This window comes from Anolis carolinensis, unplaced genomic scaffold (genome assembly GCF_035594765.1).
Source record: "Anolis carolinensis isolate JA03-04 unplaced genomic scaffold, rAnoCar3.1.pri scaffold_7, whole genome shotgun sequence".
Taxonomy (NCBI): Eukaryota; Metazoa; Chordata; class Lepidosauria; order Squamata; family Dactyloidae; genus Anolis; species Anolis carolinensis.
The window spans coordinates 29722339-29750210 of NW_026943818.1; the positions used below are offsets into that span (position 1 = coordinate 29722339).

The 27872-nt window shown below is 51.2% G+C and overlaps 2 protein-coding genes across 9 annotated transcripts in view; one reads left to right on the forward strand and one right to left on the reverse strand.

The window, feature by feature from the left end:
- LOC103281966 (fibrous sheath-interacting protein 2) overlaps nt 1-16633 on the forward strand; it is a 46640-nt gene extending 30007 nt beyond the window's left edge. For both annotated transcript variants that reach the window (XM_062959220.1, XM_062959221.1), the window contains 8 exons: nt 355-8534; nt 10151-10408; nt 11261-11410; nt 14133-14203; nt 14321-14343; nt 14881-14933; nt 16178-16235; nt 16353-16633. In XM_062959220.1, the coding sequence (XP_062815290.1) occupies nt 355-8534; nt 10151-10408; nt 11261-11410; nt 14133-14203; nt 14321-14343; nt 14881-14933; nt 16178-16235; nt 16353-16564 (9005 nt within the window). In that variant the 3' untranslated portion in view covers nt 16565-16633. The remainder of the gene's footprint in view (nt 1-354; nt 8535-10150; nt 10409-11260; nt 11411-14132; nt 14204-14320; nt 14344-14880; nt 14934-16177; nt 16236-16352) is intronic.
- Nucleotides 1-27872, reverse strand: part of LOC103281965 (maestro heat-like repeat-containing protein family member 2A) — a 110111-nt gene that overhangs the window by 34606 nt on the left and 47633 nt on the right. The window contains exons 24-32 of one of the 7 annotated variants that reach the window (XR_010000096.1): nt 27815-27872; nt 26650-26773; nt 26453-26568; nt 23531-23940; nt 22223-22340; nt 21999-22148; nt 20513-20615; nt 20354-20419; nt 12570-12734 (exon numbers count right to left, since the gene is read on the reverse strand). The exon at nt 27815-27872 is cut by the window's right edge and continues 47 nt beyond it. Coding sequence is in view for 6 of the 7 variants with exons in the window: in XM_062959223.1 (XP_062815293.1) it covers nt 17736-18196; nt 20354-20419; nt 20513-20615; nt 21999-22148; nt 22223-22340; nt 23531-23940; nt 26453-26568; nt 26650-26773; nt 27815-27872 (1606 nt within the window). In the remaining variant the exon portion in view is untranslated. Of the gene's footprint in view, nt 1-11380; nt 12735-16754; nt 16905-16937; nt 16975-17734; nt 18197-18407; nt 18540-20353; nt 20420-20512; nt 20616-21998; nt 22149-22222; nt 22341-23530; nt 23941-26452; nt 26569-26649; nt 26774-27814 lie in introns of those variants that run through there. The other 6 variants (XM_062959225.1, XM_062959224.1, XM_062959228.1 and 3 more) reach the window with 6 other exon arrangements.

Consider the following 27872-nt stretch of genomic DNA (forward strand, 5'->3'; position numbering starts at 1 on the left):
GGTGTCTATAGATATATTCGGATGTGTAACTCGGGAGCAGCCTGTATCGTAATTCGGATATGTGTGTAACTCGGGGGCAGTCTGAATGGTAATTCGGATATCTGTGTAACTCGGGAGCGGCATGTATCGTAATTTGGATATGTGTGTAACTCAGGAGTGGCCTGAAGGGTAATTCGGACATGTGTGTAACTCGGGGGTGGCCTGAATGGTAATTTGGATATGTGTGTAACTCAGGGGCGGCCTGTATCAGATATGTGTGTAACACGAGGATGGCTTGAATGGTAATTCGGATATGTGTGTAACTCGGGGGCGGCCTGAAGGGTAATTCGGATGTGTGTGTAACTCTGTTTGCAGACGTCTCCAGGGAGAAGGCCCCGGCGTGGAAGCACGAGCTGCAGAAGTCGGAGTCCAAGTGGCTGCAGGAGCGGATCTGGCGCAGCACCTTCCTGCCCTCGGCCCAGCGGCAGTCCTCATGCCTGGAGGTCTTCTGGGAGCCGCTGACCCTGGCGGTGGTCACCAACGTGCTCCTGACCATCTCCCACCCCAACGCCCGGGGCAGCCCCCGGGGCAAGCGGAAGGGCTTCTTCGGCAGCCCCGTCTCCATGTTCTGCTCCGTGGAGAGCCCAGCGGGCTCCCCCAAGAGCGGCCCCGTCGACATCGAAGAGCTGGCCTTCCACCTCTCGGAGGCCATCGTGGGGCTGCTCTGCGAGCGGCACGTCCTGCACGCGGGGGTCAAGAAGAAGGGCTACCGGGGCAAGCGGAGCCGCTACATCTACGTGCCCCCGCTCTGCCTGGCCGACTTCGACTGCGTGTATCACCGGCTGGTCAGGGAGGTCGGCACCCTCCTCTCGCTGGAGATCGAGATGAGAGGCAAGTTCGGGGGCCGAGCGAAGCCGAGAGACCCCTTCCCGCAGCCGCGGGGCTTCGATTCTCCCTACGGGGCGTCCCGGGGAGACTGCCGAGGCCCCGAAGACCTCAAAGGGCCCGCCTGCTTGTACGACGTCCGGCGGGCGGACTGCAAGAGCCCACGGCTGAGCTGCGTGGCCGCCAACCTGGACCGCTTCATCCGCGGCCTGCAGAGCAGCGAGGCCAAGCACCTGGTCAACAAGGTCCTGCAGATCATCCTGGACTCCCTGTGGGAGGAGAAGTCGCCGACCCCGCCGACCCGGGAGGGAGCCCTGACCCCGAAGAAGTCCCTGTGCCCACACGCCTCCCGGCTCAGCGGACGCATGGTCGACAGCCCCCTCGGCCTCTCGCCCAAGTCGGTCGTCCTCCTGGACATCGTGAGCGAGAAGCTGATCCGGGCGCTCCTGGACAAGTGCCTCACGACCGAGCACTTCACCGGCGCCTTCGCCTTCGACGAGTTCCCCGAAGACGAGCAGCTCTGCCACCTCCGGAAGTGCGTCAGCGACGAGGAGATCCTCCGGTATCACCGCAGAGAGGCGCGATCCCGTAAGGTCGACGCGGACTCGTCCGTCTTCACCTACGACGTCAAGTACTCGGAGGAGCCGGGCGTGGAGGCCCAGACGAGCGTCACCTCCTACGATTCGGCCCTCGACCTCTTGGCCCACACTCTGGTCAAGCCGGTGATGACGGAGCTCTCCCTCAACCTCGAGCCCCGCGGCTCCCTGGGCCACGCCCGGCATAGGAAGCCCCGCCAGAGGCACACCCACTACGGGAGGGTCGACGGGTACTTCTCGTTGCCCCGGCCGGGGAAGAAGCCGGAGCCGAGGACCCACTGGCACGGGAGGCGGCCGGGCCGGCGGAACGTCCGAGAGCACCGCGGCGAGACGATCGTGGAGGCGGACCTGCAGCGCCGGACCTTCACTTCCAAGCCACCCGGCCGGGCGAAACCACGGACAACGGCGAAGAAGGTCTACCGGAGGGAGATCGCGGCCATGAGCGACCGCGGCGACCACCGCTCGCACTCCCCGGCCGTCTCCGCCGTCTACTCCTCCCTGTTCCTCGAGGAGGTCATTTCCCAGTTCCTGATCAAGGTGTTTTCCTCGCTGGAGACCCGCTATGACAAAGAGACCTGCATCGGCCTCAAGGAGATGAACGCCCTGTTTGTGAACGCCTTGGTGGACGAGCTCCGGAGGGGCAGCGTCCGGGTCCTGCGGGGCTCCGAGGAGAAGACCTACTTCCCGCAGCTGGACCGCCAGGCCGTCGACAAGCTCTCGGACTCCATTCTGGGCGAGTTCGGCTTCCAGTTGGCGGCCAACAAAGGCTTCGGAAGGAGCGTGGAAGCCATGGCCGAGCGGGCGGCGGAGATCATCCTGACCGAAGTCCTGGATTACCAGCTGCCCCCGACAATGTGCCGGAGACTGCCCATGAACTCCTGCAAGAGCCTGAAACCGGAGCGTATCCTGCAGCGGATCGAGCTCTGCATCTGCTTCCCGAAAGCCCACAAGCGGAGGCCTCCTCCTCCTGCTCATCCTCCTCCTCCTCCTCCTGCTCCGCCCCCTCCGTGTCCTCCTCTGCCGCCCCCGCCGTACGTCACCATATTGTCCCAGAAGTACCTGGAGAGCGTCATCAACCGCCTCCTGACCCAGCTCTTCCCGGCCCTCGAGGGGCCTCCCCGCCAGGAGCGAGACCGGGGCCAGTTGTACAGAGAAGACTTCGAGGAGATCTGCTCCTACATGATCAAGGAAGTGATGCGGTCCATCTCGAAGCACAAGATCTGGGTGTCCAAGCAGGACGACAAGTGCCGCCTGCACTCCAAGAAGGAGGTCCAGAACATGGTCGACTCCGTGTACAAGAACATGCTGGAGAAGTCCGGCTCGCAGCAATCGATCCAGAAAGAGGTGAAGTCCCGCGACAGCGCCCTCATCGACACCATGGCCAGCTTCATCATCCAGGAGATCACCAAGCAGCATCTCCAGACGTTCCTCTCCCAAGAGGAGCTCCCTTCACAGAGCCCGGACCCAGAGGCCTTGTCTGAGAGCATCGTCAAGAAGGTGCTGGACACCATCAAGAAGCCCTTGGTGGCCCAGGCTGAGGTCTTCTCAGCAAAGGTCCTAGAAGAGATCATGTCCAGAGTCCTGTCCAAAGTCTTCCAGAAGAAGGAAGCCACCAAAGGGCAACGGAAAATGGACCTTGCCAATGTTGCAAAGCGGTTGGCCAACCAACTCAACCTGAGGTTTGGCCAGGCCGCGACCGCTCTGACCGAGGGGCCCCGAGGGGAGGATCAGGGCCTGGGGGCTCCCTTGACCAACGCCATGGACTACGTGGTTGACTCCGTCTGCGACACGATATCGAAGGAAAAAGTGGAGGTCCCGGGAGGAGATCTCGTCTACGCGGGAGAAGGGGCTCTCATGGAGAACATCAAGAGGCTGGTGGAAAAATGCGTTGCCGACTACTTCCTCCACCCATTGTTTTCTGGAGAGGTGTTCAACGTCTCGATCCCACCTCTGCCGCGGTACGAGGAGATCGCCGGAATGTCTGATGAGACGGAGGGGTCTTCTCCATTCAGCACCTTCCTCTCCTCTGGGTTCCTGAAGGACCTGATTACCGGGCTGCTGTCCAAAATCTTCTCTTCCTCGTCTCCTCGGGAGAAACACCTCCCCTCAGCGTCGGACCTCAACAAACTGGCCACCCAGTTGCTCGACGACATCCGGAGGAAGCTCCTGAAGCACGAAATCCGGGTGACCGGAGACGCCCTCCCCGGTCAGGACCAATATACCGAGGAAGACGTCCAGAACATGACCGATTCCCTGTGCAGCCAGATCATCCGTAAGTCGGGGTCCCTCGAAGCCGTCCAGAGGGAGGTCCGGAACAAGAGCAACGCCCTGATCGACTGGATCGCGGGCTTCCTGGTGGGGAACGTCCTCCAGCAACACGTCCAGCCTTTCGTGGCCAAAGACGAGGATTCCTCGTGGGACGCGGCTGCCGCGGGGGACTCGACGGGCCGGCTGGAGGTTTACCGGACGAGGATCCAACCCCGGGACCTGAGACCGGCCACCCAGGAGAAGGTGGAAGAGATGCCTTCTCCGTCATCTTTCCTGGGAGGCGTCCTCTCCGAACTGATCTCCAAGCTCTCCTCAACGCTGTCGGACCTCCCGCTCGGCGCCTCCGGGGACACGGCTGTACAACTGGCCAAGACGCTCACTAAAGAGCTGGCCAAAGGCCGGTTCAATCTCCAGGACGGTCCTGAACATTCACTGGGACCTGCTCCTCCTCCTCCTCCTCCTTTGGAAGACGATTGGCGTCCACCAAGGAAGGATCTGCAGCCATGCTGGTCACCCGAGGAGCACTCCGATGTCGAACGGGACACGCTCGAGCAAAAGGCCACCGCCATCTTTGGAGAAGCGGTGAACCACCTCATCCAGACCACGCGGTCCTCGAAGGTGCCGGACAACAGGTGCCTCATCCAGGAGAAAATGATGGAGGAGGTGGACGGTCCTGAGGTGAAGCCTCCTGCCGCCTACACCACCGTCATCTCCTACCCGGTCTTGGAAGGGATCATCGAGGGGCTGTTCTGCCGGGTCTTCCCCGAGGAGGGACTTCGCGGTTCTGACCAAGTCGCCCAGGCCAAGAGGACCATCATGGAGACGGTCCTGAAGCAGGCCATCTGGGCCAGCACCTACGGCTGCCCCAAGCGGGTGGGCCTTTCGGACGAAGCGGTGGCGGAGATGGTGGAGTCCGTCTACTGCGACGTTCTCCACGAAGTCCTCCTCCGCCAGCCCTTCCCGGAGGACAAGGAGAGCCTCAGCAACCTCTACGTCACCCAGATCGCGTGCTTCATCCTCAACGAGATCTTCAAGTACCACCTCCAGTCTCTCGGGGACGCTTCCGAGGGGGAATCCTGCCTGACCGTCTTCCCTTGCCGGCTCTTGGAAGACATGCTGAGCCAGCTCCTGGACAAGATCTTCCCCACCCCGGAGAGCATCGCCAATTACGTTGGGAAACAGGCGGACTTCTCCGAGTCGGACTTTGTCGAGATGGCCACCAACCTGAAGAGCGACGTCGTGACGGAGATCTTGGCCCACGAGATCAAGCTGGAGAACCGCTCTGAGCGTAGCCCCGAGATGGACCATGAAACCAAGGAGGACATCGCCAACTCGGTGTACAACCAGGTCCTGCAGAGGTACACCACCCAGAAGGAGCTGCAGGACGCGCTCACCGTCCAAGCCAGCCACAGCGTCGAGGAAGTCACCAATTTCCTGGTGAGGGAACTTCTCAACTTCCATCTCCAACCGTTTCTCAGCGGCGGCGATTCATCCAGCGACGAATGCACCAACTGGCAGAAGGAGAGGCAGCTCTTTTCGCGGCGCATCTACTCAGCCGCCTTCCTGGAGGACATCGTGGTGGCCTTCTTCTGCAAAATCCTGTCCTCGCCCAACATCTTGACCTACACCAAAGAGGCCGGCTTACCGGAGGACGAGATGAGAAGCCTGGTGATCGAACTGGTCAACGCTTTGGTGGCCGAATTTAAGACACTGCAGGTCAAGGTCTTCCAGAGCATGGAGGAGGACTCCTGCTTCCCGCAGATCGCTCCCGAAACCGTGGTCCTGGTCTGTGACTCCATTTACGAGAAGTTGCTGGAACTTCTGGGGTCCGAATGTGAGATTTTCAAAGCCTTCCAGACCAACATCCAAACGTTAGCGGAAAAACTTGCCCCACTGATGGTGAGGGAGATCTCGGGATACCAGCTGCTGCCGTTGTTTACCGGGGACACGTCTCCGTACCTCTTCTCGTTCCTGGAGGCCGAGACCATCCTGGATCGAGTGGAGACCATCCTTCCAGAAGCCGCGTCTCCCCGCTCGGTCTTTGGAGACATGTTCGTGAAGATCTTGCGCCGGATCTTCCCGTTGTCGCCACCCGCGGGTGCGGAGGCGGCCACGAAGGAGAGAAAGGGGTCAGAAGCCAAAGGGAGCATGCAGAGCCTGATGGAGAACATCTACAAGACCGTCTGCAAGAGAGTGGCGTCTCCAGAGAGGAAGCACGAGGAGTTAGCGGGGTTCCCGAGACAAACCAGGCCGGACCGGTCCTGCTCTCCCCCCGCCCAGCCCAATCCTTCCTCCACCATTGTTGCCCAGTCCGGTAACTGGACCATCCACCACGTCAAACTGGGGGAAGGAGAGTCCCGGATGACGCAGGCCGAGGATGGAGGAGACGTCTACTCGCCTTCCTTCTTGAAGGACATCTTCAGCGGACTGGTCAGCAAGCTTCTTTCGTCCACCGCCCCGGAAACAAGAGAGACAGAAGCGGAGTCTCCGCTCAAGAACTTAATGGAGTCCATCCTGAGGGAGTTTGCAAAGTCGAAGGTGAAGGTCCTACAGGTCCCGGAAGCGGCGCAGCCCCCTCCGTCCGTCGGGAAGACGGAAGTGGCCAAAATAATCCACTCCTCCTTGTGCAACATCCTGCGGGATCAGGGCTCCGGCGGGGCGCTGTTGGAGAGAGACCAGCAGAGCCAGCACGCCTTGGCCGAGCGCTTGGCCGAGGCCATCAAGAAGGAGATCTTGGGCTACCACGTCCAGGTGGAGCCAGACACGGCTTCCGAGGAGCCGGCCTCGAAGCCGTTTGAGTTTGGAGAGATGGCGAAGAAGGTGTGGATGGAGGTGAAGAAGATCAGCACGCCCTCGCCGAGCAAGTCTCAGCCATCGTTGCTCCTGGTGTCCCAAAGGTTCATCCACGACGTCCTCGGGTTCCTCTTGACCAAGATCCTCCCTCCGCCCACGGAGGACACGGGCGGCCCGGACACCCAAGAGCAGTGTGACGAATTTGACTTCATCCACATGAAGCTCCTGAGCAAAGTGATGGACGACCTGGCCAAGGACAAGAGCACGGAGGTCCAGTACCTCGACCCGGTGCAGACCAACCGCGTGGTGAGCCAAACCGTGGCCAACTCCGTCTACAACAACCTCCTGCCCGAATTCGGGACCACCTCCACGGTCCAGAAGTGCGTCAGAGCCGGGTGCAGCATCCTCCTGGAGAGGATAGCCGACTTTGTGATCAAGGAGATCTCCGGGAGCAAGATGCAGACGTACTTTTCGGAGGAGAGAAGCCGCCAGCAGGAGGCCATGGAGGCCAAGAGGGAGATGGAGCAATGCTACGGAGTCAGCCCGGAGCACCAGTACGGAGACGGCTCGGAGCCCAAGGAGGGCGAGACCCAGCTCCGTTCTCACCTCAAAGGGTTGTCCATCATCATCTTGGAGGAGGTGGCGGCCAAGTTCCTCTCCAAAATGGTCCTCTCCCTCTCCTCGGAGGAGATGGACGAGAGGATCCTCGAGTCAGTGAAGGACGTGGCCAGGAAAATTGTGGGCTCCTTGCAGAAGCGCATCGAGAAGAACAAGCTCCAAGTCTGGCAGAACGAGGAGGAGGAGGACTTGGGCTCGGAGCAGAGCCAAGCGGTCGGGGAGGTGGTGGACTCGGTCTACATGGACGTCATGAAGCAGTCCGGCTCGGAGGCCTCTCTGTACAAAGACCTGACCAACAAGAACGAGGACCTGGTCAACCGCGTGGCTTGCTTCATGGTCAGCGAGATCTCCCGGCGGGACTTCCCCGCGGGCACTGTGTCGGAGGACGAGCTTCCCCGCTCCAGCACCGATATCAAGCTCCAGTCGGACAAGATCATCCAGAAATTCCTGGACGACATCGAGATGGAGAAAGGCAAGAAGGAGACCGCCGGGGTGCCCGGCCCGGTGGTGCCGGTGGCCTTCTTGGAGGAGATCCTCAGCCGCTTCCTGACCACCATCTTCCTCGAACAGTGCGACCTGGGCATCCACGAGAAGAAGAGACTGTCCATAACGGAGGTGAATGAAATAGCCTGCCTGCTGAAGACCTCCGTGGAGAAGATGATCTCAAAGAACAACATCGGGCTGTTGGCTTCCTCCGAGGACGAGCCCACCCTTGACCCGCAGTACGAGGAGGTGGTCAATAAGGTGGTCCACTCCGTCATCAGCAACGTCATGGAGAAGTCCGGCTCCCAGCAAGAGCTCTACAAGGACATGACCACCAGCCAGGTCATCTTCCCCGAGCAGGTGGCCAGCATCATCATCAACGAGATCTCGAGCTGCAACATCCGCAACCCGCCCAACGACAACGCCGCCAACGAGACCTGCAGCGCCTTGGCGCTGGACCGCATCGTCAGCAAGGTCATCGCCCAGGTCAGCTCCCACATGGAGTCCCAGGAGGACGATGACTCGCTGGCCGCCCTGACAGGGATGCCCAAGATGAAGGCCCCCGAGGGCGCGGGGCCCGAGGTGGCCGGCCCGGAGGCCCTGCTCCAGGGCGAGGAGATGCCCGTCAAGATCGTCCCCTGCATTGGCCACAAGCCCATCCGGATCGACCCGGGCATCATCTCGGACCACCTGGCCGTGCTGTCCATCAAGACGGAGCCCCTGGAGAAGCTGAAGAAGACCTGCCTCTCCAGGATCGGCATCAGCCTGACCGAGCTCCGGCGGGCCTCAGCGTCCGGCAAGAGCATCACGCAGCATGACCTGGGCATCCCAGAGGTCTCCGAGGACCAGAGGAAGAAGGAGAGGAGGTCCTCCCTGGACATAGCCGGCCGCCTCGGGGTCAGGCCCAAGGAGGTAGGTGGCCCGAGGTCTGTCTCAGGCCGGCTCAGACCTGTTCCCTCCTTAGAGTCCAAGGGTGGGGGAGATGTCCAAAAGGTCGAGGAGCCCCGTTCCTCGATTTTAAACTGAGTGTGGGCTTGGCTCCTGTGGTCAAAGTCTAACTGTTGAGTGATTCTTGTGTTGAAAGAGAGCCAGGTACTTAAGTTGATTGACAGCAGGCATTGTCCCCTGTTAATTGAGTTCCTCAATACTTTATTTCCCATACCACCAGACTTCGCCACAGCAACGTGTGGCCGGGCACAGCGAGTATATATATAAATGTAATGTGCATAATTCCCATGGAGGAAACAACAAAACCACTGGACCAAATCACACCAAATTTGGCCACAAAAGACATTAGTCATCCAATCAATCTGCATGCGGCAGCGTGTCAGCAAAAAATGGCTAGGCGTGTCAGTGCTGACACGCGTGTCATAGGTTGCCCATCACTGATATATTCTGATAGGCCATCAGTAGGGGACGCATTCTTCTATAGCCTCTTTGCACGGCAACCACCAGCTCAACACTCAGAGATAAGAAGCACATTCCTCAGATATCTCAATATCTATCATACATATTTACGAAGCACAGCAAAAGCCATCGCTCTGAGCTGGCATTCTTCTATAGCCTCTTCGCACGGCAACCACCAGCTCAACACTCAGAGATAAGAAGCACATTCCTCAGATATCTCAATATCTATCATACATATTTACGAAGCACAGCAAAAGCCATCGCTCTGAGCTGGCATTCTTCTATAGCCTCTTCGCACGGCAACCATCAGCTCAACACTCAGAGATAAGAAGCACATTCCTCAGATATTTCAATATCTATCATACATATTTACGAAGCACAGCAAAAGCCATCGCTCTGAGCTGGCATTCTTCTATAGCCTCTTCGCACGGCAACCACCAGCTCAACACTCAGAGATAAGAAGCACATTCCTCAGATATCTCAATATCTATCATACATATTTACGAAGCACAGCAAAAGCCATCGCTCTGAGCTGGCATTCTTCTATAGCCTCTTCGCACGGCAACCATCAGCTCAACACTCAGAGATAAGAAGCACATTCCTCAGATATTTCAATATCTATCATACATATTTACAAAGCACAGCAAAAGCCATCGCTCTGAGCTGGCATTCTTCTATAGCCTCTTCGCACGGCAACCACCAGCTCAACACTCAGAGATAAGAAGCACATTCCTCAGATATTTCAATATCTATCATACATATTTACAAAGCACAGCAAAAGCCATCGCTCTGAGCTGCCATTCTTCTATAGCCTCTTCGCACGGCAATCACCAGCTCAACACTCAGAGATAAGAAGCACATTCCTCAGTCCGAATCCGACTTCCAAGGGCCGGAAATCATGCCTGATAGGTCAACAGCAGGCTGTCAGTCAAAACTACTGAAACACACACTCTTGCCTAACAGCAGAAAACACTTGATTTACATTTCATACACATACAACCATAATCCAACAGTCATGACCCCGCTGCTTTCAACATGCCAATATGCTCATCCAACAGTATTTGTATATGCCGTTTCTATCTAACATCTGACCTGGTGGGCTTTGTGGTGGGTCCCCCCAGGCGGTCTGCAGGAACTCGTTCCAAAGCCTGATCATGCCGGACATCCGGAAGGTCGAACTCCTGAAGGACGTGGAGAGCAAGCAGGACCTCATTGTGCGCCTCGTGGCGCACGACATCGACGAGGACCAGGCCCACCGCTTCTCGGTGGACGAGAGCGACACCGACGAGGACGAGCAAGTCCTGTCCGAGCACCGGTCCTTCTACTTCGAGGTCCCTCCCCTGTCCTCGCGGGGCGCCAGCACGGACACCGAGGCCTCGGTAAGCCTTCCTGGGAGGTCTGGCCTTGTCCTCGTGCTCAACGGGGACAACGTTTTTCTAAGTAGGTGTAAAGGGGCTAAGAACGAGTGACGTTCTTTCAGGGAGGGGGGAATCTTTTTATCCCACCACTGCCACCAATTTGCGAAGATGCAGCCACCAAAGACTTTTTTCTTTCTTCATCACTTTAGATGTCAGCGTAACTTAGTTTATAATATATGCGACAGAGGCTTAGATGTTGGAGGAACAATAACAAGTTTATTCAGGCACAGAGCTTAGTGGTTACTATTCTCACTAAGAGGCAAATTAACAGTTACAATACTAGAATGAGATGAGTCAAACTCCCTAAAGTGTCACTTCTTTAAATTAAAGTCGTCAGAACTTCATTCTCTGCCATTTTTAAACCACAGTCACCCCTGTGATATATGACCACAGATTCTCTGTTCCTTACCAGGACACAGACTACATTAAATAAGTCACCAAACTTATTTTAAACTGACTCAAAATGAACAATTGAGTCTCCTTGATCCCCTCAACCTAAGATCAAGTCTTCTCTGTGTCTCATCAGAGCACAGACTGAATCCTTTTTTAAATTCTGCACTTCTTCACCAAAACGGCAATTGGCTCCGCCTACTTCTCCATGGCAACCAGCCTCTGAGTGCAGAGAACTGTAATACTTACCCTTTTAAAACACAAACAATTAAACATAACATCTATAAACCAAAAATTCATACTTCATAACACTAAGTCTTTTTTCTTGTGCTTCAGGAGAGCTCTCTTCTTCCATCCTTCCTTCTATTCTTCCATTCCTTCTCTTTCACGCTCTGAGGGGCTCCATTCTTCCTCCCAAAACAGGGCCCTCTGCTCGAGCTCCCCTCGGTGAAGACGTCCATCACCGGCATCCTCCGGAAGAGTTCCTCGGGAGCCGGTCCTGAGGCCGCCAAGGAGGCCCCCGAACCCCCCGAGATGGAGCCCGCCCCGCAGTCCGTGCCCAGCACCCAAGAGGTGAGGCCCTTGTTGAAATGTGGATGATGGATGTGAGGCAGATATATTGAGACACTCACAGTCTTCCCTCTCAATATTCCCCCTCCATCCGACAAACTCAGCATCTGCTTGTCAGCACGAACAGATTGTTTACAATCTCGGCAGTAAGCAATCTTTATTTACAGCTATTTACATAGATAACAGCCGCTGCTGCTGCTCGGACACATATTGCTCGTACAGAGATTAATGGTGACTAGAAAGAGCTCTTGTCAGAAAAGAATAATTCCATCATTCAATTCTTAGTGACATGCTTGCTTTTACATAGACACAAAGCGGAAACTCATTCCTTTCCTCTCTAGCAGTAAATCATTGCTCTATGCAGTTAACTACTTCAGCACTGGAATGCTTACCGGAGCAAATTCCCACATTTACATTGCAACAATCTGGCGCAGTTGGCTAGTAACCAGCTGCAATAAATCACTACTGACCGAGAGGTCATGAGTTCGAAGCCCGGGTCGGGTTAAGCCTCCGACCATTAATAGCCCCGGCTTGCTGTTGACCTTTGCAGCCCCGAAAGACAGTTGCATCTGTCAAGTAGGGAGATGTAGGTACGCTTTATGCGGGAGGCTAATTTAACTAATTTACAACACCATAAAAAATGCCAGCGAAACACGAGGAAAGGAATGAGGAAGTACAGCCACTAGTGGACAGTGAAGCAACAGTCTAAGGCTCTTCCCATGACCTTGTAGCACCTCAACTTCCTTCCACTCAGTGCACTTTGCCCAGCTCATTTTATGTTTTTATTGCTGTGTTTTTCAAGTGTTTTATAATGATTGTGATTTTTAATGCCTTTTAAATTTATGTGTGTGTTTTTGTATTTGATATTATTGTATGTTGGTTTTATATCTGTAAGCCGCCCCGAGTCCCTCTGGGGAGATGGTGGCGGGGTACAAAAATAAAATTATTATTATTATTATTAACAGCTCCCCCTGAGGCCGGAATCGTGAAGCTGGAAAAAAAAAAGTTAAATGCCTCTGTGTCTGTCTATATATGTTGTTTGTCTGTTGGCATTGAATGTTTGCCATATATGTGTTCATTGTAATCCACCCTGAGAGAAAGAAGGGCAGGATTTAAATACTGTAAATAAATAAATAAACATTTCACTACATTTAACCATTACCTTGACAGCCCTGTCAGGGGAAGATGGGTAGCAGAGTGAAATCCAAGAATTCACCATCCTTCTCCAGACTGTCTCCCCGTGTGGAAAAACAGCACTGGACAAACACACTCCAGCAGACGAGGGTTCGGTTGGAAATCCAACGGCAATCAATCTTTATTTACAAGACTATATACAAACAGAGCAAATCAGTCCTTCCTCCATGAGTGCTCTTGCCGAAGCGACTCATGCACACACGCAGACAGCTCTCCACTGCTCTCAAGACACTCCTCTGCATTCCACAGGAACAAGAAAGAAACAAGCCCTTCCGCCGACCCAGTTTGGTCTCTCCTCCCACCATCGAGGAAGACTTGGGAAACATGGGACGGAGTGTTTATCCGGTGCGAAGTCACGACCATAGGTGTGCCTTTGACAGAGACCACGAAGAAGAATCTCCCAGGAGTGGACTCCCCTTCCTTGTGAGGGGAAGATTCTTCTTCGTGGTCTCTGTCAAAGGCACACCTATGGTAGTTAGTGATTTCACACCCAATGAATAATCAAAGGCCTCCAACAAATGCTTGAAATGCGATAAAGAAATGGGGACTTTCTTCCATCAATGGTGGAAGTGCAAAAAAGTTTAAAAAATATTGGAACGAGATACATGATACAACTCAAAAAATATTACAAGTAAAATTTCCACTAAAGCCCGATACGTATCTTTTAGGCCTTACAATTGGGAAAATGAATAAAAATCAGGAGAGAATGCGGTTTCTAATGGGCACTGCTGCAAGGATAGTCCTCGCTAAAGTATGGAAACAAAATAAGATACCATGTGTTGTCGAAGGCTTTCATGGCCAGAATCACAGGGTTGTTGTATGTCTTTCGGGCTGTGTGGCCATGTTCCAGAAGCATTCTCTCCTGACGTTTCGCCCACATCTATGGCAGGCATCCTCAGAGGTTGTTTATCCATTACCTCACAACCTCTGAGGATGCCTGCCATAGATGTGGGCGAAACGTCAGGAGAGAATGCTTCTGGAACATGGCCACACAGCCCGAAAGACATACAACAACCCTAAAATAAGATACCCTCTATAAATGAATGGATCCTGAAATTACTGGATCTGATACAAATGGACAGAAATTTGTAACACAGAAATTAAGAGACGTAAAGACAAGAACACATTGGTCAAGCTTTAAAGACTTTATTAGTAAGAATGGAAACACATTCACAATTGACTTATCTGAAGTGTGAAAGGTTTTTAATTCGCAAAAGGGTCAACTGGACTTTGAAACGAATGAAACTACGAAAATATAGCTTCTCAGGAGGAGAAACGGAAGTTTTTTTTTTCTTTCTTTCTTTCTTTTCTTATTATTGTTCCATCCTTTTCTCTATACCCTACCTATTCCTCCCTATCTTACCCAACCTTCTCCCTCATGGAATTGTTTTCTTTACTTTAGCTGTAAAATAACACTTGAAAAGCAGTAAAAACTAATAAAAATAATAATAATAATCAAATCCGCGAAAGTGAACGGCCAGAGGGTGTGTGGATCTGCTCTCATCAAACCCATCGTCCCCTCTCCTCTTAGGCTCCTTTGCTCCGCACGTTCTCCCTGCAAACCAGCCTGAGCTCCAAACCGTCGGACGAGACCGTCCCAAGGTAAGGACGTCCGGGATGCGTCGTGGGAGGGAAGGGAGCTGGAAAAATTGGGGAGGGGGGAGGCAAAGTGACACTGCTGCATTTTCACCTGGACTGCCTTTCCCGTTTCTTTTCCAGCCAAAAAGAATCGCTGGAGAAAGGTGAGCGTCGGACGGCAATCCTTGCCCCGCTACCCCTGACCCTATACAGATACGAGGGCTATCCAGAAAGTAGGCTACGTTTTGGATTTTAAGAAGGACAAAGTATAGAATAAATCATTTACCATATGCAGCTGAAAGACACGTCCCAAAACTACAATCTCATGTAATCCCCATTTAAATTTAGCCACGTTTCTTATAGATAAATGGGTTTGAAAAGTACTGCTCCAGTAAATTCGCCGCCTCTCTCCTCAGCGTTTTGGCTCCGCTGCAGGAAGGGAGAAGGGGGAAGAGCTGAGGACACAGGCGGGGAATTTACTGGTGCCGTACTTTTCAAACTCATTTATCTATAAGAAACGTGGCTAAATTTAAATGGGAATTACATGAGATTGTAGTTTTGGGATGTGACTTTCAGCTGCATATGGTAAGTGACTTATTCTATACTTTGTCCTTTTTTAAAATCCAAAACGTAGCCTACTTTCTGGATAGCCCTCGTATATTCCTGCCTTGGCTCACTTCTGCTCCTTATCTTTCTTGCAGCGGCCGTAGACATGCACCTCACCCGGGACACTGAGGAGAGCGGCCCTGTCGAGGTGAGTGGCCCAAGGAAGGGAAGGGAGGGGGCCCAAAGGCCGACAGAAGCGGACCTCGAACCACGTGGCCCACCAAGGCCAGCTAACCTTCCTAAGTTTGGTCTAGAGAATCCCCCGTATGTTGGACTGGGACCAGCCCTACAGGTCAAGGTGATTGGAAGTACAGTAGAGTTCCGGTTAACCGACACTCCGTATTATCCGACATCCCAGGCCCCTTGGGAAGCGCTCATGCACGTTGCTAGGTAGCTTGCTATCTACCTAGCAACGCGCACAGGAACCTCCCAAGAGGCAGGGCGGCGAGCAGAGAAGCGCCATCGCGTGTTGCTAGGTAGATAGCAAGCTACCTAGCAACGCCCACAAGCGCTTTGCTAAGCCGAGTGCTCGCTGCTCTGCCCCTTGAGAGGCGCCTGTGCACGTTGCTAGGTAGATAGCAAGCTACCTAGCAACACGCACAGGCGCTTCCCAAGGGGCGGAGCGGTTTAGCGAAGCGCCTGTGCGCATTGCTAGGTAGCTTGTTATCTACCTAGCAACGTTCAGGGCACCTCCCAAGAGGCGGAGCAGAAGCGCTCCTGCACGTTGCTAGGTAGCTTGCTATCTACCTAGCAACGTGCACGGGACACTTCCTTCAACCGGCTTGCTGGATAATAGGGCCTCCCTATCATCCGTCAGATCCGGTTATTCGACATTTATGTCGAATAACCGGGACTCTACTGTAGATGCTATTTGGCATCGAGACTCAACCGTTTTGGCGCACGAACAGGGACTCGAGAAAACTCTCGGAGAAAACGGGCTTCCTGTTATGTACGTTCCCCACCTTTGCCACCACCAATGGCCGCAGTGTGTGGGGTGACCAGCCCCACAGGTCAAGGTGATTGGAAGTAGATGCTATTTGGGATACTCAACTGTTTTGGCGCCCAAACAGGGACTCGAGAAAACTCTCGGTGTTTCCCTTTAAGGCTTCCCGCTATGTACGTTCCCCACCTTTGCCATCACCAATGGCCACGGTGTGTGGGGTGACCAGCCCCATAGGTCAAGGTGATTGGAAGTAGATGCTATTTGGGATACTCAACTGTTTTGGCGCACGAACAGGGACTCGAGAAAACTCTCGGCGAAAACAGGTTTCCTGTTATGTACATTCCCCACCTTTGCCACCACCAATGGCCGCGGTGTGTGGCGTGACCAGCCCCACAGGTCAAGGTGGGCCCCGAGTCACAGCTTTACGCCCACTTTTCCCCCTTCTCTAGATCACTTCCGTCTACCAGGACCGTAACATGAAGGATTCCATCTCCGAAGAGCACTCAGGTAGGCTCTTCACCTGCCTTTGTACGTCTGGGAAGGTCTGGACTGGGGATTCGGGGAGGTGGCAGAGGGGGATTTGGGCCCCCCGAAAAATGCCACGGCTCCCCTCTTCCGCTGCAGAAGCCGAGGACGGGAAGGTGCTCGCGGTCACCACCTCGGACACGGGGGTCACCCCCCGCCAGCAGCGCTCCTCCGTCTTCGAGAAGGTCTCCAGCGCCCTGTCCCGGGTCTTCTCCCGCACCTCCGCCACCGCCGCCCACGCCTCCCCGTCCGCCTCCAGCCAGGACAAGGCCGCCGCCACCGCCGCTGCTGCCGCCACCCCCGGGGAATAGACCCCCTTCCAGGACCCCCGCAATTTCTTCCGCTTTGTATTAGCCGAGAGAAATAAAATATTTTTCTTCAGAAAATGGTGTCTTGATGAGAGTTTCCGCCCCGCTCCCAAAGAACGCACCACACACACAGAGCCACGTGCCAAACGCTATGTATTTCTGGGTCAAGGCCTGGCGCCTCCCCGTTGTCTACCTTTTCTCTGCCACATGAAGAACCGGCGAAGGAAGCCCGGGCTCCTCCGGCGGGAAGAAGCCTGGCGGTCTAGGCACCGTGACTGGACCTCCTCCGCGGCTGCGGTCAGTGCTGGGCCCAGGCCGGGGTCGCGGGTCAAGGCTCGAAGGCCTGCAGGAGGCAAGAGAAGTCGTGCTTGCTTACCTGTAACTGTGTTCCTCTGAGTGGTCGCCGATGAAATCTGCACATATGATATTGCCCATGTTCCTCTGAGTGGTCGCCAATGAAATCTGCACATATGATATTGCCCGTGTTCCTCTGAGTGGTCGCCAATGAAATCTGCACATATGATATTGCCCATGTTCCTCTGAGTGGTCGCCAATGAAATCTGCACATATGATATTGCCCATGTTCCTCTGAGTGGTCGCCAATGAAATCTGCACATATGATATTGCCCATGTTCCTCTGAGTGGTCGCCAATGAATCTGCACATATGATATTGCCCATGTTCCTCTGAGTGGTCGCCAATGAAATCTGCACATAGGATATTGCCCGTGTTCCTCTGAGTGGTCGCCAATGAAATCTGCACATAGGATATTGCCCGTGTTCCTCTGAGTGGTCGCCAATGAAATCTGCACATGATATTGCCCGTGTTCCTCTGAGTGGTCACCAATGAAATCTGCACATAGGATATTGCCCGTGTTCCTCTGAGTGGTCGCCAATGAAATCTGCACATAGGATATTGCCCGTGTTCCTCTGAGTGGTCGCCAATGAAATCTGCACATAGGATATTGCCCGTGTTTCTCTCAGTGGTCACCAATGAAATCTGCACATATGATATTGCCCGTGTTCCTCTGAGTGGTCGCCAATGAAATCTGCACATAGGATATTGCCCGTGTTCCTCTGAGTGGTCGCCAATGAAATCTGCACATATGATATTGCCCGTGTTCCTCTGAGTGGTCGCCAATGAAATCTGCACATATGATATTGCCCGTGTTCCTCTCAGTGGTCACCAATGAAATCTGCACATATGATATTGCCCGTGTTCCTCTCAGTGGTCGCCAATGAAATCTGCACATAGGATATTGCCCGTGTTCCTCTGAGTGGTCGCCAATGAAATCTGCACATATGATATTGCCCGTGTTCCTCTGAGTGGTCGCCAATGAAATCTGCACATAGGATATTGCCCGTGTTCCTCTGAGTGGTCGCCAATGAAATCTGCACATATGATATTGCCCGTGTTCCTCTGAGTGGTCGCCAATGAAATCTGCACATAGGATATTGCCCGTGTTCCTCTGAGTGGTCGCCAATGAAATCTGCACATAGGATATTGCCCGTGTTCCTCTGAGTGGTCGCCAATGAAATCTGCACATATGATATTGCCCGTGTTCCTCTGAGTGGTCGCCAATGAAATCTGCACATATGATATTGCCCATGTTCCTCTGAGTGGTCGCCAATGAAATCTGCACATAGGATATTGCCCGTGTTCCTCTGAGTGGTCGCCAATGAAATCTGCACATATGATATTGCCCGTGTTCCTCTGAGTGGTCGCCAATGAAATCTGCACATATGATATTGCCCGTGTTCCTCTGAGTGGTCGCCAATGAAATCTGCACATATGATATTGCCCGTGTTCCTCTGAGTGGTCGCCAATGAAATCTGCACATAGGATATTGCCCGTGTTCCTCTGAGTGGTCGCCAATGAAATCTGCACATATGATATTGCCCGTGTTCCTCTGAGTGGTCGCCAATGAAATCTGCACATATGATATTGCCCGTGTTTCTCTCAGTGGTCGCCGATGAAATCTGCAGATATGATATTGCCTAGCATTCCCTCAAGGCCACCCAGATTTATCATACCGTGTTTCCCCGAAAACAAGACAGTGTCTTATATTAATTTTTGCTCCCAAAGATGCACTAGGTCTTATTTTCAGGGGATGTCTTATTTTTCCCTGAAGAAGAATTCACATTTATTGTTGAACAAAAAATGAAAATTTATTATCTACTGTACAGTAGTTGTCATCACAAACCAGCATCACCAGACAAACTGTGAATCCTTTCAAGAATTTCTTGTTACTACCATTATTTCCATGTACAACTATGCGAGCATGCTTCCAAACAAAAACTTTGCTAGGTCTTACTTTCAGGGGAGGCCTTATATTTAGCAATTCAGCAAAACCTCTACTAGGTCTTATTTTCCGGGGATGTCTTATTTCCGGGGAAACAGGGTAGATATATAGGTATTAGGCATGTCCGATCGGTGAAAAAAACGTTTCAATACTCGTTTCTAAAGTAGGGGGTCAATATAGAAAGTATTTCCGATTTCTTCACCCCAAAATTTCGGAAATTTCTGGAAATTCATAATGATTCTAAATGTTTCTAAAATGGCGGATGCCAAAAAAAAAAAAAAGAAACCCGAGGGGGACGGACATTTACAGGGTTCTCCCTCCCTCGTTTCTTGAGCTATCCTCATCAAATTTGCAAGTTGTGCAAAGATACTATGAAAACTAGAAATTCCCTTGCTGTATTTGTAAGCAAGAAGGACACTGGAAATCAATGGTGTCTCTGGCCATGTAATCCCACAAGCCTCAACCCATTGCCTTCAATTAGAAACAGACCAAGCAATGCCCTGGCAAGGAGTGCAAAGATACTTTGAAAACTAGAAATTCCCTTGCTAAGAGAAAGAACCAGCGACAAAACCCTTTGCGTCCATCGTGGAAGCTTCCGATTGGCCGGGGAGCGGCAGCCATGTTAGGCTGCGCTAAGCTCCCATTCAAGGTAGGTTGCAGAAACAAAAATATTTTTTAAAATATATTTTTTTTAAAAAATTTTTTGGGGGGGGGGGAATTAACGAAACATTAAGGGACAATTAGAGAATGGGCCAACAATGGTTCGAATTACATTGCTGGTTGCACTGTGAGACAATGTCTCGGAATGCATATCAAAAAGCGAGAACAATCTGAAATAATGCCGATATACGATTCAAAACGATTTTTTGGACATGTCTAATATCTATATATATAAAAGAGTGATGGGATCCTGGCGACCACCAAAACAACAAAACTAAACACCCCACAACCTCAAAAATTGACAACACAACCCGTCATCCTCACCTCTAGGTTGGTACAACAAAAAGAAAAGAAAAATAAAGTCCTAATTAGAGAGAGATATACGATTCAAAGCGATTTTTTGGACATGTCTAATATATATATATATGCTAAATATGCTAAATATAATAATAATAATAATAATAATAATAATAATAATAATAATAATAATAATAATACTTCATTTATATACCGTCCTATCTCCTCTCGGGACTCCCATAAAGTCCTAGAGTTGGAAGGGACCCCTAAAGGCCATCCGGTCTGCAAGTCAGGAAGGCACCATCCAAGCCCTCCTGACAGATGGCCACACCACCATAGATAGGACTGAGATATGTATATATATATATATATATTATATGCTAGATAGATCATAGAGTTCTAGAATTGGAAGAGACTACAAGGGCCATCCAGTCTGACCCCTAAGAAGGAGAGATGGGTGCTTAGGTAGACAAATAAATGGAAAGAATCCCTCCTGACAGATGGCCATCTGATTCCTCTCCCCATTCAAGGTACCTTGTGAAAGAGGCTCCAGGTCCAGGGTCTCAGAGCAGAGCGTGTCCATGTTCTCCAGGAGGATGCCTGGAGTAAAGAAGAGAGGAAGGGGCTCAGGTGGGCACGCTCCCAAAGCATTATGGGGGGAAAGGGATGGGGAAGGAAGGAAGGGGGGCTCACCAGCCAGTTTGCAGGCTTCCAATTGGACCTCCTCCAAAGGAGAGGACAGGTAGTGGGGTAGCTCTGCCAGGAGGGATTCCAGCACCACAGGGTCGGTCTTGACCTAAAGAAGGAAAAGAAAGAGAGCGAGAGAGGAGGGAAAGAAGAGAGAAGAAGAGGGAGGAAGGGAAGGAAGAAAACAATTGTATCATTTTGGCACCCAATCCTGAACAGGGACTCGACCGTTCTGGCGCCCGAACAGGGACTGGACTGTTTTAGCTCCTGGACAGGGACTCGGCCGTTTTGGCGCCCGAACAAGGACTGGACCATTTTGGCGTCCAAACAGGGACTCGACCGTTTTGGCGCCCAAACAGAGACTCGGCGGTTTGGTGTATGAACAGGGACCAGACTGTTTTGGCGCCCGAATGGGGACTCGACCGTTTTGGCATCCAAACAAGGACTTAATTGTTTTGGCGCCCGAACACGGATTCAACAGTTTTGGCGCCCGAATAGGGACTCAACTGTTTTGGCACCCAAACAGGGACTCGACTGTTTGGTGCTTGAACAGAGACTCGACCGTTTTGGTGCCTGAACGGGGACTCGACCGTTTTGGCACCTGAACAGGGACTCGACCATTTTGATGTCTGAACAGGGACTCGACCGTTTTGGCACCCGAACAGGGACTTGACTGTTTTGGCACCCAAACAAGGACTCAACTGTTTTGCCTCCCAAACAGGGACTCAACTGTTTTGGCACCCAAACAAGGACTCAACTGTTTTGGCACCCGGACAGGGACTCAGCCGTTTTGGCACCCAAACAAGGACTTAAGTGTTTTGGCGCCCGAACAGGGACTCAACTATTTTGGCACCCAAACAGGGACTCAACAGTTTTGGCGCCCAAACAAGGACTCAACTGTTTTGCCTCCCAAACAGGGACTCAACTGTTTTGGCACCCAAACAGGGACTCAACTGTTTTGGCACCCGGACAGGGACTCAACTGTTTTGGCACCCAAACAAGGACTCAATTGTTTTGGCGCCCGAACAGGGATTCAACTGTTTTGGCGCCCGAACGGGGACTCGACCGTTTTGGCGCCCGAACAGGGACTTGACCGTTTTGATGTCTGAACAGGGACTTGACCGTTTTGATGTCTGAACAGGGACTTGACCGTTTTGATGTCTGAACAGGGACTTGACCGTTTTGATGTCTGAACAGGGACTTGACCGTTTTGGTATCCGAACAGGGACTCGATGGTTTGGTGCCTGAACAGGGACTCAACTGTTTTGGCGCCCAAACAGGGACTCAATTGTTTTGGCACCCAAACAAGAACTCAATTGTTTTGGCGCCCGAACAGGGACTCGACAGTTTTGGCACCGAAACAGGGACTCGACAGTTTTGGCACCCGAACAGGGACTCAATTGTTTTGGCGCCCGAACAGGGACTTGACCATTTTGGCACCCAAACAGGGATTTGAGAACCTTCCAGGTGTTCTCCTTTAAGGCTTCCCCACCTCTGCCATCGCCGTTGCTTCCGCCACGTTCTCCACTCCTTGAAAGGCCGTGGCGTGTGGTGTGAGACCTCCTTCCTTGGCTTCACGCAGCCAACCTTGCAGGAGCGGCGTCACCACTTCCGGCCTGTGCTCCATCAGGTGCTCCGTGAGCTGGAAAACCCAAAGGCGGGCATTGATGTATCCAAAGGAACGAGGTTCGGAAAGTCCTAATATGAAGGACTCACCTCAATACAGAAGGACAGGCTGAGGTCTCTGAAGATCCCACTGGGCTGGTTTAGAGGAGGGAGGAAGCGACACAGAAGCCCATCCAGGAAAGGGTCCCCTGAGCATGTCAAGAAGGCTCTGGGGAGGGAACAAGGGGCAGCTAAGTGCCAACCAAGTGGGAGCAAGAACATCTTCTTTGTCTCTCCATCACCCTACAGCCAGGAAGGTCCTTAAAGATGTCAAGAAGATCCTCAAAGATGTCCTGAAGACATCTCAAAGACATCTGGAAGGAAGGTCCTCAAAGACGTCCAGAAGTAAAATCATCAAAGACGTCTGGAAGGAAGGTCTTCAAAGATGTCCAGAAGGAAGGTCCTCAAAGACGTCTAGAAGGAAGGTCCTCAAAGACATCTAGAAGGAAGATACTCAAAGACGTCTGGAAGGAAGATCCTCAAAGACGTCTAGAAGTAAAGTCCTCAAAGACGTCCAGAAGTAAAATCCTCAAAGACGTCTGGAAGGAAGGTCTTCAAAGATGTCCAGAAGGAAGGTTCTCAAAGACATCTAGAAGGAAGATCCTCAAAGATGTCTGGAAGGAAGGTCCTCAAAGATGTCTGGAAGGAAGGTCCTCAAAGATGTCTGGAAGGAAGGTCCTCAAAGATGTCTGGAAGGAAGGTCTTCAAAGACATCTGGAAGGAAGGTCCTCAAAGACATCTAGAAGGAAGGTCCTCAAAGATGTCCAGAAGGAAGGTTCTCAAAGACATCTAGAAGGAAGATACTCAAAGACGTCTGGAAGGAAGATCCTCAAAGACGTCTGGAAGGAAGGTTCTCAAAGACATCTAAAAGGAAGGTCTTTAAAGATGTCCAGAAGGAAAGTCCTCAAAGACGTCTAGAAGTAAAGTCCTCAAAGACGTCTGGAAGGAAGGTCTTCAAAGATGTCCAGAAGGAAGGTTCTCAAAGACATCTAGAAGGAAGATCCTCAAAGATGTCTGGAAGGAAGATCCTCAAAGACGTCTGGAAGGAAGGTTCTCAAAGATGTCTGGAAGGAAGGTCCTCAAAGATGTCAAGAAGATTTTCAAAAACGTCCAAAACGAAAGTCCTCAAAGACGTCAAGAAATGCTCAAAGACATCCTTGGGAAGGTCCTTGAAGACATTAAGAAGATTCTCAAAGTCGTCCGGAAGGAAAACTCTCAAAGACGTTCAGAAGGAAAGACCTCAAAGATGTCAAGAAGTTTCTCAAAAATATCTGCCAGGAAGCTCCTCAAAGACCTCTAGAAGGTCCTCAAAGACATTAAGAAGAGAGCCGGGGAAGGGGGAAAGCGGGCTTGACGCACCTGCCGGGGAGGCCCTTCCACTGCAGGAGGGAGAGGCAGGCGGGGCCGGGGAAGCGCTCCACCAGGACGCAGAGCCCGCCGGTCAAGCAGCGCAGCGGATCGGGCCCCTCACAGATCTCCATCCGGGAGCAGAGGGCGCCCACCAGGGAGCGGACCTGCAAGGGGGGCCGGGAAAGCGCTGGTGGGACATCTGGACGGAAGGCGCCGGTGGAAGTGGTCGTCCAAAGTGTCTGGACGCTGTCTCTGACCTGCCTGAGCTCATCGCCCGGCTCCATCCTCCAGTGCTGGACGGCCACCTCGAACCACAGAAGGGCACCCCGGTCGCAGTCCGGACTGACCGCCCCCACCTGGCCGACCAAGGAGCACAGGAAGGGCAAGACCTCCTCTGCGGGCAAGGCCCAGCTGACCACCTGGGGGCAAGAGGGGCAGGGAGTCACACTCCACCACCTTGGAAGGCCGTCCCGAAGGCCGTCCAGGACAACCCCCTCCTGACCACCAGAGCCCTTCCCTTCTCATGACGTACCTAGAACTTCTCCATAAGACCTACCTAGACTTACCCAGAAACTTCTCCCAAGACTTATCTAGAACCTTCCTCTGAGTTACATAGAGCCCCCCTCAAGAGCCTTCCCCAAGACCTACCTAGAACCTTCCTCCAAGACTTATCTAACATCACCCTCCAAGACTTAACCTAGAACCTTCCTCCAAGACTTCCCTAGAGCCACCGTTCAAGATTTACCTAGAACCTTCCTCTGACTTACCTAGAGCCCTCCTCAAGAGCCTTCCCCAAGACCTACCTAGAACCTTCCTCCAAGACTTACCTAGAGCCACCCTTCAAGGTTTACCTAGAACCTTCCTCTGACTTACCTAGAGCCCCTCTCAAAAGCCTTCCCCAAGACTTACCTAGAACCTTCCTCCAAGACTTATCTAACATCACCCTCCAAGACTTACCTAGAGCTTATCTCCAAGACCCAACTAGAACCCTCTAGACTTACCTAGAACCTTCCAGACATACCTAGAACCTTCCTCCAAGGATACCTAGAGCCACTAAGACTTAACTAGTTTCTCTCCCCAAGACTTACCTAGAACTCACAATACTTACCTAGAACTTTCAAGACTTTCCTAGAGCTTCTCTCAGACTTACCTAGAGCCTCTCCAAGACACATCTAGAACCCTCTAGACGTACCTAGAACCTTCCTACAAGGTTACCTAGAGCTTCTAAGACTTGACTAGTTCCTTTCCCCAAGACTTACCTAGAACCCACAATACTTACCTAGAATTTTCAAGACTCACCTAGAGCTTCAAGACATATCTACAGCCTCTCCAAGACACATCTAGAACCCTCTAGACTCGCCTAGAACCTTCTAGACATACCTAGAACCTTCCTCCAAGACTTACCTAGAGCCTCTCCAAGACTTACCTAGAACCCACAATACTTACCTAGAATTTTCAAGATTTACCTAAAGCTTCTCTACAAGATGTACCTAGAGCCTCTCCAAGACACATCTAGAACCCTCTGGACTCACCTAGAACCTTCTAGACATACCTAGAACCTTCCTCCAAGACTTACCTAGAGCCTCTCCAAGACTTACCTAGAACGCACAATACTTACCTAGAATTTTCAAGATTTACCTAGAGCTTCTCTCCAAGACGTACCTAGAGCCTCTCCAAGACACATCTAGAACCCTCTGGACTCACCTAGAACCTTCTAGACATACCTAGAACCTTCCTCCAAGACTTACCTAGAGCCTCTCCAAGACTTACCTAGAACCCACAATACTTACCTAGAATTTTCAAGATTTACCTAAAGCTTCTCTCCAAGACTTACCTAGAGCCTCTCCAAGACACATCTAGAACCCTCTGGACTCACCTAGAACCTTCTAGACACACCTAGAACCTCCCTCCAAGACCGATCTAGAGTACCTTGGCTAGCTGGAGCTTCTAAGACTTGACTAGTTCCTCTCCCCAAGACTTACCTAGAACCCACAATACTTACCTAGAATTTTCAAGACTCACCTAGAGCTTCTCTCCAAGACGTACCTAGAGCCTCTCCAAGACACATCTAGAACCCTCTAGACGTACCTAGAACCTTCCTACAAGGTTACCTAGAGCTTCTAAGACTTGACTAGTTCCTTTCCCCAAGACTTACCTAGAACCCACAATACTTACCTAGAATTTTCAAGACTCACCTAGAGCTTCAAGACGTACCTACAGCCTCTCCAAGACACATCTAGAACCCTCTAGACTCGCCTAGAACCTTCTAGACATACCTAGAACCTTCCTCCAAGACTTACCTAGAGCCTCTCCAAGACTTACCTAGAACCCACAATACTTACCTAGAACTTTCAAGACTTACCTAGAGCTTCTCTCCAAGACGTACCTAGAGCCTCTCCAAGACACATCTAGAACCCTCTGGACTCACCTAGACATACCTAGAACCTTCCTCCAAGACTTACCTAGAGCCTCTCCAAGACACCTCTAGAACCCTCTAGACTCACCTAGAACCTTCTAGACACACCTAGAACCTCCCTCCAAGACCGATCTAGAGTACCTTGGCTAGCTGGAGCTTCTAAGACTTGACTAGTTCCTCTCCCCAAGACTTACCTAGAACCCACAATACTTACCTAGAATTTTCAAGACTCACCTAGAGCTTCTCTCCAAGACGTACCTAGAGCCTCTCCAAGACACATCTAGAACCCTCTGGACTCACCTAGACATACCTAGAACCTTCCTCCAAGACTTACCTAGAGCCTCTCCAAGACTTACCTAGAACCCACAATACTTACCTAGAACTTTCAAGACTTACCTAGAGCTCCTCTCCAAGACTTACCTAGAGCCTCTCCAAGACACCTCTAGAACCCTCCAGACTCACCTAGAACCTTCTAGACACACCTAGAACCTTCCTCCCAGACTGATCTAGAGCACCTTGGCTAGTTGGCGTGAGGCGGCCTCTCCCTTCTCGGCGTCTCCGCAGAAGAGATCCCGGCGGACGCTGCGCATGCGCCACTCCTCCCCGTTGAGCTTCCGCGGAACCACGAGGCCTATGGGAAGAAGGGGGACCACGTTCCGGGGGGCAAATCTCTGGGCCCCGCCCTTCGGCCCCCTTTGTTTTGGGGTCTCACCTTGGAGGCTGAGCAGGATCCCCACGCAGCCGGCCGCCTCTCGCCGGACCGGGCCCCGGGTGTCAAAGGTCAGTGGGGCCAAGGCCCCCACAAAGAGGACAAAGGGGCCCCACTGAGCCTCCGGCTGCAAAGGAAAAGGGGCCGTAAAGACTGGCCATCTGTCGGGAGGGATCGGATCGTGTCTTGGTTTGTGGCAGAAGGGGGTGGGACTGGATAGTCTCTGGGGATCCCTTAATAATAATAATAATAATAGATAAAAATAGATAATAATAATAGACAATGATAGATAATAATAGATAAAAAGAGATAATATTGGGTAATAATAATAGATTATAATAGACAATAATAAATAATATAGATAATAATAGACAATGATAGATAATAATAATAGACAATAATAATATATTATAATAATATATAATGGATAACAATAATAGACAAAGATAGATAATAACATATAGCAATAATACATAATGATAGATTATAATAAAAGATAATGATGATGATGATGATGATGATGGATCATATAGATTATAATAATAGATAATGATAGATAATAGACAATGATAGATAATAATAGATTAAAATAGATAAAAAATAGATAATATTGGGTAATAATAATAGATTATAATAAATAATAATAAATAATATAGATGATAATAATAGACAATGATAGATAACAGTAATAAATAAAAATATATAATGATAATAATAATGGATAACAAAAATAGACAATGATAGATAATAACATATAGTAATAATAATAATAATAAAATAATAATAGATAATAATAATATATAATGATAATAATGATAGATAATAATATATTACAATAGACAATAAATAATAATAAATAATATAGATAATAACAATAGTCAATGATAGATAACAATAATAGACAATAATAATATATAATGATAATAATAATGGATAACAACAATAGACAATGATAGATAATAAGAGATAGTAATATTAATAACAATGGATAATAATAGATAATAATAATAATAGATAATAGACAATGATAATAATAATAATAATAATAATAATAATAATAATAATAATAATAATGGCAGAAGGGGGCCAGACTGGATGGCCTCAGGGGTCCCCTCCGATGCTTGGCGTGGGGTCAGGCGTCAGGACGAGGACGATGGGAGTGACTCACCAGGGGCCCCTCCTCCTTCCGCCGGGCCCTCAGCAGGCGGGTGCCGATCTGCAGGGCC